At 60.9% G+C, this 17,161-nt stretch overlaps 3 protein-coding genes across 4 annotated transcripts; all 3 read right to left on the bottom strand.

The window, feature by feature from the left end:
* Nucleotides 1-609: 609 nt before the first annotated feature.
* Nucleotides 610-3,211, bottom strand: NAT14 (N-acetyltransferase 14 (putative)). 2 transcript variants are annotated; one of them, XM_034792550.1, is made up of 3 exons: nucleotides 3,129-3,211; nucleotides 2,067-2,171; nucleotides 610-1,452 (listed from the first exon to the last, which is right to left on the bottom strand). In XM_034792550.1, the coding sequence occupies exons 2-3, from the start codon at nucleotides 2,145-2,147 to the stop codon at nucleotides 907-909; spliced, it is 627 nt and encodes a 208-aa protein (XP_034648441.1). In that variant the 5' UTR covers nucleotides 2,148-2,171; nucleotides 3,129-3,211; the 3' UTR covers nucleotides 610-906. The 2 variants fall into 2 exon arrangements, with proteins under 2 accessions (XP_034648441.1, XP_034648442.1); XM_034792551.1 differs by lacking the exon at nucleotides 3,129-3,211 and adding an exon at nucleotides 2,750-2,816.
* Nucleotides 3,212-4,433: 1,222 nt separating this feature from the next.
* Nucleotides 4,434-6,056, bottom strand: LOC117888806 (zinc finger protein 628-like). The gene has a single exon (XM_034792552.1). The coding sequence runs from the start codon at nucleotides 6,046-6,048 to the stop codon at nucleotides 5,434-5,436; it is 615 nt and encodes a 204-aa protein (XP_034648443.1). The 5' UTR covers nucleotides 6,049-6,056; the 3' UTR covers nucleotides 4,434-5,433.
* Nucleotides 6,033-10,731, bottom strand: ZNF628 (zinc finger protein 628). The gene is made up of 2 exons (XM_034792548.1): nucleotides 10,416-10,731; nucleotides 6,033-8,448 (listed from the first exon to the last, which is right to left on the bottom strand). Exon 2 carries the CDS (start codon nucleotides 8,435-8,437, stop codon nucleotides 6,059-6,061), a length of 2,379 nt encoding a protein of 792 aa, XP_034648439.1. The 5' UTR covers nucleotides 8,438-8,448; nucleotides 10,416-10,731; the 3' UTR covers nucleotides 6,033-6,058.
* Between the last annotated feature and the right edge of the window lie 6,430 nt (nucleotides 10,732-17,161).

Below are 17,161 nucleotides of genomic sequence, written 5' to 3'. Positions count from 1 at the left end.
GCTGCGTGCTCCTGCTGGCTGGCGCTCTGCCTGGGGGGGTGGGAGATAGATGGCGCTGCAGTATCTGCAATGCAAGCTTTATTCACACACATGCTCGGACATACATGTAGCCGGCGACGGCTGGTAACCTGCGTGACTGCAGCAAGGTCCCATGGCCCCGGGTGGGACAGCGTGAGCTCTGGGTGCTTGGACAGGAGCTGCCAGACTGCAGGGGCAACTGACCGCTCCAGAGTCCCCATTCTCCTGGCTGCAGCAATGTGATCCTCCGTCAGGAGCAGGCCCGGGAATTCGCCCATGGCAAACCATGGCCAAACGACTCCATCACGCAGCCAAGCTGGTGCTGGAGAGCCCACTCTGGGGCAGGAGAGAGACACTCCTCCGCAGGCCTGCTCTAATGCTGGGGTTCCCCCCCACACACACCCCTGGGGCAACGCCTGCACTTCCACCCCAGGGGCAGGACTTCCCCAGTCTCCAAGCTCAAGTTCCCTTTTGCTCCGTTCCATGTCAGGGTCCCCAGAGCAGTCACCAGAGCGTCTGTGATCCCCACCCACCACAGTCACAATCGGGGCTGTGTTCTCCCCCCCCCCCCCCCCCCCCCCCCCCCAGCAGTCGCAGTCACAACTGGGTCTGTGATTTCCCTCCCCCCCAACAGTCACAATCAGGTCCAGCCGGTCTTGTCCAGCTGAAGCTCCAGCAAGGGACTCATCCAAAACAGGCTGTTTCCAGTCAAGGAAGAGGTGGCACTGCTGTCCTGGGAAAGAAGGCTGGGGCTGCCGCACCCCAAATCCCACATCCATGGAGCAGAGGGACTCCTGGGCATGAGGACGGATGCGGCCCGCCAGCCCTTCGCCAGAATTGCTCCCTACAAGTCACTCCCCCGACCCAGCAGCAGGGGGGCAGCGGGTGCTAGAGCTCCTTGCTGAATTCCTGCAGGATGGTGTAGCCCAGCCAGCTGCGCCCGCCAGTGGGGCGGTAGCCGCTGCTCTCAAAGAGGCTGATGGCAGCCTTGGTGACCACGGCGGTGTAGAGCACCACACGCTCATAGCCCTGCGCCCGGGCCTGGGCCTCCAGGAAGGCCACCAGGCAGCGCCCCACGCCGGAGCGCCGGTACCAGCGGCTGACGGCCAAACGCCTCAGCTCAGCCGTGCGGGTCACCCCCTGCGGGCAGGGCTGCAGCGCCACGCAGCCGCACACATCGTCGCCGTCGTACACCGCCACCCAGAGCCCACGCTGCCCCGAGCGGTAGTACGTGCCCAGGCAGCCAAGGTCCGGCGAGCGCCGCAGCAGCAGCTTGAGGGCCAGGATGGTGAGGAGCACGGGCCCCAGCAGCGCCGCTACAAAGGAGTTGAGCAGGAAGCGGAGGCCGCTGCTCACCACGGCCAGGAGCAGCAGCGCCAGGGGCCGCGTCAGGACATACAGGATCAGCCGGTTCTCCGTGTCCTTGAACCCATCCTGGGGGGGAAAGGGCATGTCAGCAGGGCCTGGCACAAGGACAGCAGAGCCAGGACAAGCGGGGAGGTGGCGGGGCGGGGGGGGAGAAAGTGCAGCGTAGGGTCAGGCTGTGATGTCGGGTTCGCCACGGGCAGCAGCTTTTCCTGAGGGATATGACCCCACCTGAAAGGGCACCACAGCCACAGGGTGGGACACGGGGCCTCAATCCCATACATTCTCACAGGTACTGCACATAGAGCACAAAGGCCAGGGGTAGAGGGAAAGGAGCAGCCGGCAGGACTCCTGGGTTCTGTACTTCTAGCTCTGTACCTTGGAGACCAGCAGGGTCTAGTGCTCACAGCAGGAAATGGCAGGTCTTGCGCTGACCCTGTGTGACTTCAAGGGTCGATTGCCTCAGCTCTCTGCGCCTCAGTTTCCTCCATGAATAATGGTATTCACACTGACCTGCTACATCAGGCTAGGGGCAGGGGGACATGCAGGATCATTCACTAGCTTTGAGATCCCCACAGGGCAGGTGCTAAAGGCAGGCAGAGGGTTAGAGCTTGGACGGACGGACGGACAGACAGACAGCTCCAAGGCCGGACAGACAGGCACTGACTGGCCCCTCCCCAGACCTTTAGCAGTTCCAGAACCATCTGCTCCTCATCTTCCTGCATCTCACGGATAGCGAGCTGGCTAGGGTCCAGCATGGGCATCACGTCTGGCGGGAGTGACAGCACCTGCAAGGCAGGAGACAAGGCTGAGTGCTGGCGCCTTCTCTTTCCCCTCGCAGGCCTGGTGAGACTCTGAATGGCTCACTCGCCCAGCATTGAGAGCAGGCCCTGCTGAGCCAGCTCTGCCCCCAGGCCGGTGCCACCCATCGCTGCACTAGAGTCATTTAGCGACTGCAGCACAGAGAAGAGCTGGGGAGACCCAGCAGGCTGAATCCACAGGGTATTCCCAGGCAGGAGCAGAGAGAGCGCCCCCTAGAGGGGAAAGGCCGCATGGCCCATTCCCCACACCCCGAGCCAGCCAGTCCCTGCCCTGGGGCTGGGTGGGAGCCAGCGCCCCCTAGAGAGCAGAGGCCCCATGCCCCATTCCCCTCCCCTCCCCCGAGCCAGCCATTCCCTGCCCTGGGGCTGGGTGGGAGCCAGCTCCCCCTAGAGGGGAAAGGTCCCATGGCCCATTCCCCACACCCCGAGCCAGCCATTCCCTGCCCTGGGGCTGGGTGGGAGCCAGCGCCCCCTAGAGGGGGAAAGGCCCCATGGCCCAGGTGGCAGAGGGGCCAGAGACAAGGTGAGGCAGAAGCAGCTCTCACCACTGATGTGACCTTTGCTCTCCTGCTGCTCCCCTGCCAGAGGTAGAGTAGCCCCCAAACAGTGAGCACTCCCCACCATCCCAGTGCCCTAGAGACAATGGATATGCCCCTCCCCCCATTAAAGGGAATGGGACTGCCCATCCCTGCAACCATTGCCCTTCCCCCAATTAAAGGAATGGGACTGCCCACCCCTCCAACCCTCCTCCCCCCAAGAACAGAATGGTACAGTCCTCCTCCCAGAGAATGCGGCCCCTGCAGCACAGGCGATGTAACGCCCCGGCAGCCCACAGTGAACAATGGAACTTCCCACAACCCACGCCACCCCAACCCCCCGCCGCTGTGGGCAATGGGTCCGCTCAACACTCTCAGAGCCTCTCACCCCAGCCCAGTGCGCAGCCAGCGGCAGCCTCGCTCCTTCTGCACAGTACGCATGCGCCGCAGCTCACTCCTCCGAGTCTTCCCCCACTCGCCCTGGCACTACCTAGCAACCGTTGCTAAGGCAGCAAGTGCGGCCTACTGGGCCGCATAGGGCCTGCCTCGCAGTGAGGGGGTGCGAGGAGGCCGAGGCCGGGTCCTGCAAGAGGACAGTGGGGCATGTGCAGGGATGGGGACTCCTCCTGGGGCATTCACCAAACGGGCGCCAATCCCTGGGGGTCGGGGGCCATGGCCCCCTGACCCATGGCACTGCTATGAGGGCTCTTGCAATGGCCACCCCAGAGCCAGGCTCCTGCCCCATGAGTGAGGGGGTGAGCCAAGCCAGACCCATGAGTGAGGAGGTGGGCCAAGCCAGACCCATTGACCTATGAGTGAGGGGGCAGGCTGAGCTAGACCCATTGACCCATGAGTGAGGGGGCAGGCTGAGCCAGACCCATTGACCCATGAGTGAGGGGGCAGGCCAAGCCAGACCCATGAGTGAGGGGGTGGGCTGAGCCAGACCCATTGACCCATGAGTGAGGGGGCAGGCTGAGCCAGACCCATTGACCCATGAGCGAGGGGGCGAGCCAAGACAGACCCAGTGATCTGGCTGGCAGGCCAAGCGGGACGTGGTGGCTATTGAGCGAGGGGGTGAGCCAAGCTGGACCCAGGGGGACCTGGTGACCAATGAGTGAGAGGGCGAGCCACGCTGGATCCAGTGACCTGGTGTGAGGCTGACCCAGATCTAACAACCAATGAGCGGCAACCCGGACCCAGTGTGTGAGCTGAGCCAGACCCAGTAACCGAGTGAGGGGACAAGCTGAGCCAAACCCAATGACTAATGAGCGAGCTGAGCTGGACCAAGTGAGCCAAGCCCGATCTGGTGACCAGTGAGCAAGGGGACAAGCCGAGCTGGACCCAGTGACCCAACAGGCAGGCCCCACCCAACACATATCCAGGAGTCAAATATACAGTGCAGGCTATGGGGGGCAAAGGGGCCCTTGCTGAGCCTCACCCCACTCTCTGCAGTACAGGCCCCCAAGCACCATCCTGGGGTATTGATTGACTGACTAGCACTGATTGCTGCGTTGCTGTGGCAAAGCCCCGCAGCCCCCAGCACAAGAATTATCTGATGAACACTCCTCAGGCCCGGCCGGTCCCTGGGCCCCTCTCTCCCAGCTGCTCCAGCACAGGGACCCATCTCTGTGTCTGAGCACATACTGGTGGAGGTGAGGCTGCGTCCCCAAGCACTGAACAAACCAAACAGAGGCGCTTTTGAAGCAGTCATTTATTTGCCTTCTAGACTGAAGGAGCCACACCCCCTGGGACAGCGCCAGGCACCATCATACACAGTGGGCTCTGGAAGAGACTGGGGGTGCTCTGCCTACAGAGGCGGCCAGGGCTTCACGAAGCAGGTATTACCTGGTTGCCAGGACAGGGGTACAGGAGGTGGTAGTTGCTCTCATGCCAGTCTTCTGTCTGCCAGAGCCATGGGAACCCCTCACCCCGTGGAGTGGCAAGTGCCAGCTGCTCCCCTCACCTGGTGATTGCAGAGTCCCGACTTTTATTCATGCACTCGGCCTCCCAACCCTGAGTGCTGGCCCCAACCCCCAGCAGTGAAAACGCCACAGCCAGGGAGGGACTTGCTCAGGGTCACCCAGCCCCCAAGAGAAACCAGGAGTCCTAGTTCCCAAACCATTCCCCCTCCTGCCCTTCCCACATACACTTAAACCACTAGACCCCACTCCCCTCCCAGAGCCAGGGACGGAACCCAGGAATCCTGGCTCCCAGGCCTGTGCTTTAACTAGCAGACAGGAGTATCTGTCACTGTCCTTAGGCCTGACATGGGGGAGTGTCAGGAAATGGCAATGGATGAGGGCCCTGCTCAGCTCACTACGCTGAGCCTGCCAAGGGGTGGGCAAAGGGCTCCTTTTGTGCCAGGCCCTGCCCTTCCTAGATCACAGCGCTGCTGGGCAATCCTGTCCCAGCACAGCTGATGCCAGTGTGGCTTTGACTGCGGCACAGTCACCAGCCCTGCACCCCACGAGGCTACAGCCAGGACAGCGAGGGTGAAGCAGAGTTAGGCTGCCTGCACGAGACCCACAGCTTGCTGCCCATGATGGTCGTCATGTGGGGGCATCCCGCTGTCTCCAGGCTGCATGGGCAGGACAATGGGGGTGGGGGACGCCCACTGGGAGTAAGAGCTCTGGCAGATTCTGTGATGCCAACCCAAGCTGCACACCCTCCGGCTGGCGTCTGTGGCCAGCGGCTCAGAAGGTGTGAACCAGCTGCACGCTGGGCACCGTTTGCACGATCTGGATGGAGGACAGTTCCTGTGGGGGTGGCACTGGGCTTGGCAGCAACTGTACCATCTGGGTGCTGGTGGTGGAGGGCTGCCCACCAGGTGCCACCCCCCGCACCATGCCACTGCCAGAGCCCACATTCTCCAGCACTTGCAGGGTTTGCTCACCGGGCGCGCTGCGAATGATGAAGAGCTTCTGCCCTGAGGATGGTGCCAGGCCCCCCACCCCACTGTCTGCGGGCAGTTCCTGCAGGTTCTCCACCTCCTGCACGCAGAGTCGGGTCTGCTCACCGTCAGCGCCACGCAGCACCAGCACGCTCTGCACCCCCTCCTCTGTCTGAAGTGTCTCCAGGTGCACACCTACCTCGCCACCCGACCCCAGCAGCTCCTCCCCTGGCCCGCTCTGCACCACCAGCAGGTCCTGGCTCTCCTGCATGCCTGACACCTCTGGCCCGGAACCCACTGTGCCCGGAAGTGCTGAGGAGCAAGGCAGGGGCTGCTCCTCACCCCCTGTTGGGGGAGGCGGTGCCAGGGTTTGCAGCTGCATGCTGCCCAGTTCCGGGGGCTGAGGCAGAGCCTGCATGCTGGATGCCTCAGCAGGGGGGGGGTGGCAGGGCCTGCAGCTGGATGCTGGCCACCTCCTGAGGCTGAGCCTGGATCTGGACACCAGACACCTCTGCAGGGGGCTGCTCAGCCACGTTCTGCAGCACGATGATGTTCTGCCCAGCCGGGAGGACCGGTGCCCGCTGTGTGCCTGGCAGCGCCTGGATCTGCACACTGGGCAATGCCGGCCCACCTCCCGGCACCAGGATAATGTTCTGGGGGTTGCCAGGTGCTGCCGGCTTCCTACCCTTGCTCTGCTGGCGCGGGGCAGGGTTGCTTGCGGCCACAGAGCTGCTGGGCACCAGTGTGAAATTGGGGGTGTTCTGGAGGATGGGCACTTTCTGCTGCGTGGGCACCAGCTGCGGGCTGGGCAGAAGCAGCAGCTTCTGGGGGCTCTGCTGGACACTGGGGATGAGCTGCAGCCCCTGAGCCGTCTGCACCAGCAGGAAGGTCTGCGAGTTGGGGGCACTGGGGGCGGTGCCCACCTCCAGGTTGAGGGTGGCCTGCAGGTTGGGCACAATGTGCACCTCCTGGGTGGCAGGTGGGGCAGGAAGGCCTGGGGCTGGGCCCTCCCCCTTGGCCTCGGTGGCATGGGTGCGCAGGTGGCGCTGCAGGTAGGAGGCCATGACGAAGCCCTTGGCACAGATGGAGCACTTGAAGGGGCGCTCACTGGAGTGCGTGCGCTGGTGGAGCTGCAAGTTAGAGGAGTGGGTGAAGCTCTTGCCACACTCCTGGCAGCTGTAAGGGCGCTCGCCTGTGTGGGTGCGCTGGTGCTGCCGCAGATTGGAGGTCTGGGTGAAGGCCTTGCCGCACACCAGGCAGGCAAAGGGGCGCTCACCTGTGTGCAGCTGGCGGTGCCGCCGCAGGCACGAGGTGTTCTTGAAAGCCTTGCCGCAGTCGGCACAGCCATAGGGGCGCTCGCCTGTGTGCAGGCGCAAGTGGTACTGGTAATGCGACGACCACTTGAAGGTGAGGCCACACTCGGCACACTTGAAGGCGCGCAGGCCGGTGTGCACACGCTGGTGGATGGACAGCAGTGAGGAGCGCTTGAAGGCCTTGCCACACTCCGAGCACTTATAGGGGCGCTCGCCGGTATGGTCACGCAGGTGGTAGCGCAGCCCCGATGAGCCTTTGAAGGCCTTGCCGCACTCGGTGCACTTGTAGGGGCGCTCAGCCACCTCTGGAGGCACGGGGGGCGGGACCGGCTCAGCTGCGGTCTGGGGACAGGTGACCTCGGCCTCAGCCTGGATGAGCTGCTGCTCAGCCGGGTGGCTGCGCTGGTGCCCCAGCAGACTGGAGAGCTGCACAAATGTCTTCTCGCAGATGGAGCACTTGTAGGGGCGCTCGCCCACGTGGCTGTGCTGGTGGCGTGCCAGGCCCGAGCCATTCTTGAAGGCCTTGCCACAGGTAGCACAGGAGTAGAGTGGCGGGATGGGCAGCTCAGCAGGCGCAGCAGGGGTCAGGTGGCTCTGTTGGTGGCCCAGCAGCAGCTCCTCGCTGGGGAAGGTCAGCTCGCATTCCCCACACTTCCACAGCATCTCCACCGTCTCGACTGGCTCGGCCGGAGCCAGGAAGAGCTCGGCCGGCGTGCAGGCCAGCTCCGCCTCGCCGTAGGGTGCCAGTGGCTTGGCCGCGTGTGTCTGCAGGTGTTTCTGCAGGTAGGCGTCCGAGATGAAGGCCTTGCCGCAGGCCTGGCACTTGTGGGCCCGGCCCCCGGTGTGGGTGCGCTGGTGCAACAGCAGATTGGAGGAGTGGGTGAAGGTCTTGGGGCACTCGGTGCACTGGTAGGGTCGCTCGCCTGTGTGGATGCGCTGGTGCTGCCGCAGGTTGGTGGACTGGGTGAAGGCCTTCCCACAGGCGGCGCAGACATAGGGGCGCTCACCCGTGTGGATGTTGCGGTGGCGTCGCAGGCTGGATGAGTTCTTGAAGGCCTTCTCACACAACGTGCATTTGTAGGGGCGCTCGCCTGTGTGCTGGCGCACATGGTACTGGTAGTGTGATGACCACTTGAAGGCCATGCCGCACAGAGCACACTTGAAGGCGCGCAGGCCCGTATGCACGCTCTGGTGGATCTGCAGCAGCGACGAGCGTTTGAAGGCCTTTCCGCAGTCAGCACACTTGTAGGGGCGCTCGCCTGTGTGGCTGCGCTGGTGGTAAAGCAGTGCTGACGAACCCTTGAAGGCCTTGGGGCACTCGGAGCACTTGTAGGGGCGCTCACCCGTGTGCGTGCGCTGGTGGTGAATCAGCCGTGATGACCACTTGAACACCTTGCCACACTCCAGACACTCATACTGGTGGTCGCTGGTGCCTGGCTGCGGCATTGGTGCTGGCTGCATCTCCGCCATCTCCAGCTGCTGGGCTCCCACCATCTCACCCAAGCCTGCAGGGAAAGAGGGGGCAGGTCAGCAGAACACCAACAACCGGTCAGAGCCCGCAGTTACCCACAGCCCACTGTCAGCCAGAGCCCACACCTACCCAGAGCCCACTACCGGCCAGGCCAGAATATGCAGCTACCCAGAGCCTGTAGCCACCTAGAACCCAGTGTCACCCAGAGCCAGCCAACGCGATGGCACAGTAACTCCAGATCAGTCTTGGGGGAACTGAGATCAGAATCCTGATCCCCCAGCAGTCAGGAGGTGACTCCGGCTTTATTCTGGAATACAAAAGGGGGATTTGTCTTCTAATTATGAACCTCATGGTTCACATTAACCCCTTGGTTGCTGGGACTCTCTGCAGCATTCTTTCAAAGCAGGGTTAGTAAAGGAATCAATCCTGCACCCACTGCTCTGGCTCCCACCTGCTTACCACGCAACTGAGTATAGCCTGCTGTTACCTGAGTGGATGCTGACCCCACTTTGGGAGTACCAGCCAGGATGTGTCCTGCTGCTGCGTTGGTGACAGCCTAGCTCCCTGGGAGCACAGCCTTGAAATGCGGCTGCGTCTGGTCTGGCACGTGGTGGCTGTTAACAAATCCAGCAGTGATTTCTGAGATCCAAACAGGATTTTGGCTGGAAACTTGCTAGATGTCACAAAGCCGAACCATATCCCCACTCGTCCCTGTCACTGGGCCTGACACGTCCTGCCCTGACTCATGCTCGCTGCTCTGTCATGCTGTTAATGAGATTCAAAGGCCCAAAAAGACCATTGTGATCATCTAGTCTGACTTCCTGCATAGCACAGGCCAGAGACCTGTCCCAAAATAATACCTAGAGCAAAGCTTTTAGAGAAATATCAAATCTGGATTTAAAAGTTGTCAGCAATGGAGAATGCATCACAACCCTTGGTAAATTGTTCTAAGGGTTAATTAATTTCATTGTTATAAATTTACACCATATTTCCAGTCTGAATTTGTGCAGCTTCAACTTCCATTCATTGGCTCATGTTCTACCTTTCACTGCTAGACTGAGAGCCCATTATTAAATATTCGGTTCCCAGGTACTTATAGACTGTAATCAGGTTACCATTTAACCTTCTCTTGTTAAGGTAAATAGATTGAGCTCCTTGAGTCTATCACTCTGAGACGGCTTTTCTAGCCCTTTAATCAGTCTCATGGCTCTTCTCTGACCCCTCTCCAGCTCATCAACATCCTTCTTCAATTGCGGGCACCAGGACTAGACCTAGGATCACAGCAGTGGTTCCACTAGTGCCATATAAAGAAAGAAAATAACCTCTCTGCTTCCACCTGCAATGCTCCAGCTATTCCAGCACAGGGTCCCATTGGCCCCGCTTGCTGCAACAACATGCGGGGAGCTTGTGTGAAGAACTATTTGCCCCCCCCCCCTCTGTTACACGCCCCCCCCCCCCCATGATTACCCCCCCCCGCCCCACCCCCCCCCCAGCAACCCTCCCCCCCCCATGAGTATAGCCCCCCCCCCGTTACACAGCCCCCCTGGGTACTGCCTGCTCCCCACATGAGTATAGCCCCCCCACGTTACACAGCTCCCTTGGGTACAGCCCCCCCGCGTTACACAGCCCCCCCCGGGTACTGCCTGCTCCCCACATGAATACAGCCCCCCTGGGAACAGCCCCCATTACATTTCTCTGGCAGACACCCTCCCCCCACTGTCTGGAGGGCAGTAAATAAGGGGAGCGCTGCCCCTTGGGGGCAGGGCCTATAGCACCTCCCCTTTAACGGCCGCCCCGCCTGCCCCTTTAACCACCATGCCGCCCCTGGGCCCCAGCCAGCTCCGGGCCGGCCCTGCATCTTTAAGAGCCCTTCGCCCCGCCCCTTGACTCAGGCCAGCAGACACAAAATCGGCGTCGCGTGCCTGCCCCTTTAAGAGCGGCCCCGCCCCTTTAAACACAGCGCCCGCCGCCACCCCTCCCTCTAGGCCCCTGCAATCTCACCTGCGGAGGGGAGGGGCTGTTCGCCCGCCTCGCTGCCTCGTGCCCGGGCCCCTTCCCAGCGGGGGGGGCCAGCCGCCTGGCGGGGGGAGCGAGGGGGCGGGGCCGCTCCTGCCTCCCAACGGCCGCCGGCGCGAGACACCCAACCTTTACCGCGCGCACACTAACCACCGGGCCGCGCGCGGGCCCTGCCCCCTCCGCCCGCGCCCATTGGCCGGCTGCCTCCGCGCGGGGCAGGCTGGTAGACGGAGTCCGTTAGGCGGCCCGAACGAGGCGGGCGGCCATGTTGGGTGAGGGCAGTTGGGGGCGGGGCTAATCCGAGGCCGGGATGGAGAGAAGCCCCGCCTCGCGGTGGAGTGACGTCATCGCCCCATGGTGACGTCATCATGCGGTGAGGTAAGGTTTCCCCGCACCCACAGAGGGATGACGTCAGGGTGTAGGTCGCCAGGGTGACAGCCAGCGAGGGGCTGCGCGGGGGCCAGGCGGAGCATCATCGGACTCGCCCCCCAATGACCCCATGTGGTGACCCCTGACCCTGCGGTGACCCCGCTGGCTCGGCCCTGAGGCGCTTCAGTTCCTGCCCCCCTTGGGCCAGGCGGGTGGGTCCCACCAGCCGCCGTCTGTGGGCGCCGGGCAGCTCCGTCCCCCGGCGCGGGAGGCTCAGCAGAGTCGCCCCTCGGGCAGCCCGGGCCCGTCCCCGCTGGAGCCTGCTGCCCCCGCGGGCCGAGCCCCCAGCAGGCGGGTGGGAGACTCCCCGAGGCGGGCAGTGATGGCGGCGGTGCCAAGGGCCCTGCAGCTGGGGACGGGGTGTCCGGGCCCGACGTTGGGTCACGTCGCTACTGCCTGGGCTCCAGGTGCAGTTCGCCCAGCCCCCGAGGGCGGCAGGGCCCGGATAGACTGCGGCTCGTACACCAGTCTGTGCTTCACCTGGAGAGAACCCAGGAGTCCTGGCTCCCAGCCCCTCCCCAAGGGTCCTGTCCCTTAGATGACATACCGCTGCCCACATCAGGCGCTAGGCAGTTGGGGTACTGCCCCCGCAGGGTGTGACCGTCTTGAACCAGTCGTGACCCACATGACCAAGTGAGCCATAGACTCCCAGGATTGAACTGGCCCCTCCCCTCCCTCAGGCCTTGCATTGCCCTCTTGCTGCTCCAGCTCCTCGTCCACACACGTGTCAGCTCACCAAGGCCTGTCCCCCCAGCTCCTCCACGCCTAGGGGCTCCCCACTGTCTGCCTTGGGACCTTCATCACACGTGTGGCACCAGGGATCCTAGTTCGGTTGGACAGGCACCTCAGCCCATATGCTGCTGCGATCCCCACCGGCAATGGTGGGGGTTCTCCTGAGGAACCACAGCCTGTCAACCTCCCCAACGCTCCAGTGCGCAGGGGACAGATCTTGCACCCCCTGTCCCTCGATGACAGAGCCCCAGTACCAGCTGGGCAGGGGATAGGGCACACAGCAAGCAGTTCCCCCTCCAACCCGCAGGGGGCAATGGGATGCAGTAATGCACGCATACCAAAGCCCCCCGTACACTGAGCCACATACACACACAGACCCACACACACACCCCCCAACCCCTCCACAGCCAGCTGTGTGCACACACAGTTCTACACACACGGAGCTATGCACACTTACACACAGCCCCCCAGTCAGCTACACACAACTCTATACACACACACACAGCTACTCACACATAATCACAGAGCTCAGCTATGCACATTCACACACAGCTATGCACATGTACACACAGCTGTGTACACACACACACACACAGCTGTGCGCACACACAGAGAGCTTTGTGCACACACACAGCTCTACACTCGCACGCTACTGTCACATATACACTGGCAAGGTGTCCTGCAGTGGCTCAGGCACATGAGTATCAATCTCAGGGCAGACTGTTAAGAACCAGGGCACACGCCCCAAACTGGCTGTGAGTTCTATGCTTACATTTCACAAGCCAAGTATCCAGTGGGAACTCCTCAAGCACTATATAGCCTGACCGTGGAGTCACAGACAGTCCCCTTGGGTTCTTGAAGCTGTCTTGCCGCCCAGATGATTTTACCTCTGTGATAGATGGGCTCTGTGATTGATGGGCCCAAAGATCACAGCAATATTCAGGTTACTCCCAAAGGACCAGTCGCTTACCCCAGCATAGGCAGCGAGTTATATGAGCCCATGGTGACCCTGCTCCACCAATATTCAGGAACATGGGCCTGGCTCCACCAATGTTTGGGCTTATATTTAATCAGAGGATGGACTGGGGCAACCACCCTGGGCCCTGTGCTTTGGGGGCCCCGCACTTCAGGAGGACGCAGGGTCCTGGGCGGCCTGTGGGATTAGTGGGGGGCCTGGCGATAGCAGCAGCGAGCAACCTGGCCCCAGCCCAACTCACCCCTGCTCCGCCCCTCTCTGCCTCCACTCCACCCCTTTCCCCAAGCCCCTGCCCCGCCTCTTCTCACCCCTGCTCTGCCTCCTCCCCGCCCCCATTCCACCCCTTCCCCCAAACCCTCATCCCACCTCTTTCTGCCTTCTGCCCCCGAGCAACTCCGGGAGCCGGCGGGGCGGGGCAGAGCGGGCTGGGACCAAGTCACTCGCTGCTGCCGGTGCCAGGCCTCCCGCTAACTCCCCAGGCTGCTCTGGACCCCACATCCCCCTGAAGCGTGGGGCCCCCCAAAGCACGGGGCCTGGGGCGGTTGCCCCGGTCTGTCCTATGGACGGGACGGCTCTGCTTGCACCCGTTCTGGGCACCACCAAAAATTACACAAACCTGGCGCCCATGTACCCCAGATCAATTGCACCTTATATCTCACACCAAAAACAATGCTTGTAGCCAGTCCTGTTATAAACTAAAGATATATTTTATAGGAAAAGGAAATCAGAGTTATTTACAAGGTTCAAGCAGGTGCACAAATGAGTTTCAGTCTTAAGTTTCAAAAAGTAATAGAAGCTTCTATGACAAGCAAGCTCTGTGTGTCCTTCAGGGCTAACCCATGCTAAGCACTGGGGATCTTTTACTTGTGCTTAGTGACCCTTGCCCTTCAAGCAATGTCTACACAGCAGTTAGGCATCTGGGGCTGGCCCATGCCAGCAGACTTGGACTGTGGGGCTGTTTCATTGCTGTGTAGACTTCCTGGCTCAGGCGGGAGCCTGAGCTCTGGGACCTTCTCACCTCACAGAGTCCAAGAACCCGGACTCCAGTCCGAGCCCAGAAGTCTACACAGCAATGAAACAGCCCCGCAGCCTAAACCCCTAGAGCCAAGTCAGCTGGCACGGGCCAGCCATGAGTGTGTAGTTGTTGTGTACAAACACTCCCTGAGTTATGCAAGTGTTCCGTTCCGGAATGCCTTGCGTATGTCGGATTTGCGTAACTCGGTGAGCGTCTGTACACATACTCTCAGAGTCCAAGCAGACTTGTAAGGGTTTTTATTCCTTCCCTCCTGCTTTGAGCTGCAAATTCAGTTGATGGAAGGAATTCGCTTGCCATCTCCTCTTTGCGAGGTGGGGGAGCAAACAACAAAGTCTTTTGTCCTCTGATATTCCACAATAGTTCCTCTGGTGTTGATGGGCCTTCTAGTTAGGTAGGGGATAACACCTCCTGCTGGGAACTAGTATTTCAAACTGGTTAATGCTTCTCTCCTGTCTGGAGATTTATAGTTACAGAGCAAACCCTTAAATATAATCTTATAGCGTAGGATACCGCTGTTATAAATGCGATTCATGCATGCGGCAGCTCACAAGCATTTCACAAAGTCTAAGCACTAAACACATTCTTATAACTCTAATACCTATTTTAACAACACTAACACACAGAGGAGCCAGACTGGTTCCAGCGATGGGTTTGTCGGCTTTCAGTCAAGACCTAGGGGCCTTGGCGCGAGCGGACACCTGGTCTGCCAGCGTCACACACAGACGTAGAGCTATGCACACACATACGGAGCTTGGCAGGCCAGCGGCCGGCGTGCTGATCCCTGGAATGGTGATGAGAGATCTCACCCACGCAGCTAAATTTGTTGCATGTGAAGCAACACCCCTCCTCCCCTCCCCCCACCCCCCCGTTACACAACAGCCCTCTGGCTGCCGTCCAGCCACGGCAGGAGTGCACCAAGGGCATGGCTAGGCCCTACGATCAGTGGGCCCATGCTGGAGCTGGTGTGGAGTGGGGTGCAAGGCTCAGCCCCTTCAGGGAGCTGTAATGACACATCAAAAGGACCTTGGTTTTGCCTCATCTCATATCCCCATGTGTCATTGCACTAAAGCCAGCGGTGACTGAGGGGAGAGCGTCCTGCCCTGCTCCCTGTGGGGGTGGATTGTCCCTCCGCACTGTGACCCAACTAGGCCCTGCTGCGCTAATGAGCCATGCAGCCCAGGAGGTAATGAGGATGCATCTGCCCCCTGCTGCACACAGGTGCTGCCCTGGGGAATTGCTGCAGCTGGGGCAGCACTGGGCTGGCTGCTCCCATGGGGCAGGCTGCAAGGGGGGCAGGGACCAGGATGGTGCGGCAGGGCCCCCACTACAGAGCTGCCCTGGACCAGCTGGAGCTCCGTCAGCTTCCCTGGGGAGCCAGTACTTGGGGCCATGGACCCAGGCAGCCTAGCGGGCTGGAGCAGGGCAGCTGGGGCACAGATTGCAACCACAGGTGGGATCTGCGGGGGCCTTATGAGGTTAGCAGTATGAACGTGCTCTAGGTCACTGTGGGCGACTCCATGTGGGAGGGACCCTGCCGCTCCCGGAGGAGCTGGAAGCAGTGGGGGAGAGGGGTCACTGCTGTCCCTGCCGGCAACTGGAAACCGCTCCAGAGACGTCCCCCGCCCAGGGTGGCTGGTATAGGCTGGCTCAGCCAGGGACCAGAGGCCTAGAGACAAAGAAAAGGCGTCTGCTGTGAAAGGCTGAGTTCAGCCCGAGCGCGGGGCCATCAGACGGACCTGACCTTTGGGCCAAGGGGGGAGCTACACTGCTGGATCCCTGCCAGAGCCCCGGGCAGGCGGTGGGAAGTTCTGCTCCCAGCAGAGTCCGGGGAGAACTATCTGTTCTCTGGGAGGCGTTTCTCAGACGTCTGTATTCTGCTGGCTGCTCTCCAGGCACCACTGCCGTTGCTGGGCGAGTGGCAAGCAGGTACAGCCTAAACCCCTGCTCTGGAGGGAGTGGGACGTGGGACCCTGCCCAGAGAGAGCCCTGAGACCGGAGGGGCTTTTCTGGAGCAGACCATGGAAGGGCGATCAAAGGTGCAGTTCCCCAGAAATTGTGTTGGAAGTCCCGAGTTGGCAGGGTCTGTGCTCTGCCCTGCCCTTTTGACATGCTCCTGGCTGACAGCCTGTTTTTCTGCTGAGCACTAAGCCGTTTAGAGGCTCAATCCCAACAGGAAGTGACACCCCAGGGAGCGTGTGCAGCGAGGAAGCGCGGCCCATTCAAGACAAGCCGCATTTAATAGTCGCCTGGACTCAGCGTGGGAGAGTCATTATCATAGCCTGGGGAAGCTGCTCTGCAGACAGTCACTATGGGAAGGAGCATTTGCCCTCTGGCTCCTCACCTGTCCCCTGGCTCTGCCTCCTTGGGATCCATCTTGGCTCTGTCTCTGTCCCTGTGTGTCCAAGTCCAAGCTCCTCACATCCTGGGTTTCTCTGGCACCTTATAAACAGCCACCGACACCTCCTGCCTCTTCCCCCAGTTGCTGTCCAGCTTCCCCGGCATTGGCTCCAGCTGTGTGTGCTGATTCCAGCCAGGCCTTGTGTCACAGCTCCCCAGGATCAGTGCTACGCCATAGCTCTAAACATCCCCAGGAGGAGACACTTCAGCCAGCTAGACCCCCAGGGGGAGCCACAGAGCCTCACCATCTGGGTCTACACTCAAAAGTAAGGTCGACCCAGCTCCGTGGCTCAAGGGTATGAGAAATCCACACCCCTGTGGGGCGCAGGTAAGCCGGCCTAACCCCCAGTGCAGACAGCGCTAGGTCCACAGGAGAATTCGTCCATCCACCTAGCTACCACCTCTCGGGGAGAGGGATTGCGCAGAGTCCCCTGCTGCTGTAGTGAGGGGCTACACTGCAGCGGTGAAGACATAGCCTGAGCCTCTGGGCTCCCTCCCTCCTGCTTCACCCTGCGAGCTCTGCCCAGCGAGTGCCACTGAGCCAGACTCCTGGGAGATCCTTGTGCGCACTGCAGGGATTCATGCAGCCAGCATAGATTTACAGGGCTACCGAGTGGCATCCAGCCTAGGAAGTCCTTAGCTTAACACAGAGAGCTGAGGTTCAAGCAGAGCCCATTCTGGCCCCGCTGAGCTGTAGGGAATGTGTTCAGGATCTGTGTGTCTCTCTGACTTCCTCAGTCGTTCCCAAGTGAGAGCCCCAAGCTTTCTTCCAGACCCAGAATCCTACACTTAGTCTTAGTCCCCGTCCTCTGTTCTCCAGTTGGGGTCTGTGCCCAGCTTCCCTGCTCCAAGTGTCATTCCAGGACTCATAGAATCATAGAATATCAGGGTTGGAAGGGACCTCAGGAGGTCATCTAGTCCAACCCCCTGCTCAAAGCGGGACCAACACCAATTAAATCATCCCAGCCAAGGGTTTATCAAGCCAGGCCTTAAAAACCTCTAAGAATGGAGATTCCACCACCTTCCTAGGTAACCCATTCCAGTGCTTCACCACCCTCCTAATGAAATAGTGTTTCCTAATATCCAACCTAGACCTCCCCCACTGCAACTTGAGACCATTGCTCCTTGTTCTGTCATCTGCCACCACTCAGAACAGCTGCA

This window comes from Trachemys scripta, chromosome 16 (assembly GCF_013100865.1).
Source record: "Trachemys scripta elegans isolate TJP31775 chromosome 16, CAS_Tse_1.0, whole genome shotgun sequence".
In the NCBI taxonomy this organism is placed as follows: domain Eukaryota; kingdom Metazoa; phylum Chordata; order Testudines; family Emydidae; genus Trachemys; species Trachemys scripta.
The sequence above is the reverse complement of the archived record's forward strand: the minus strand, read 5'-3'. Positions and strand labels throughout refer to the sequence as shown.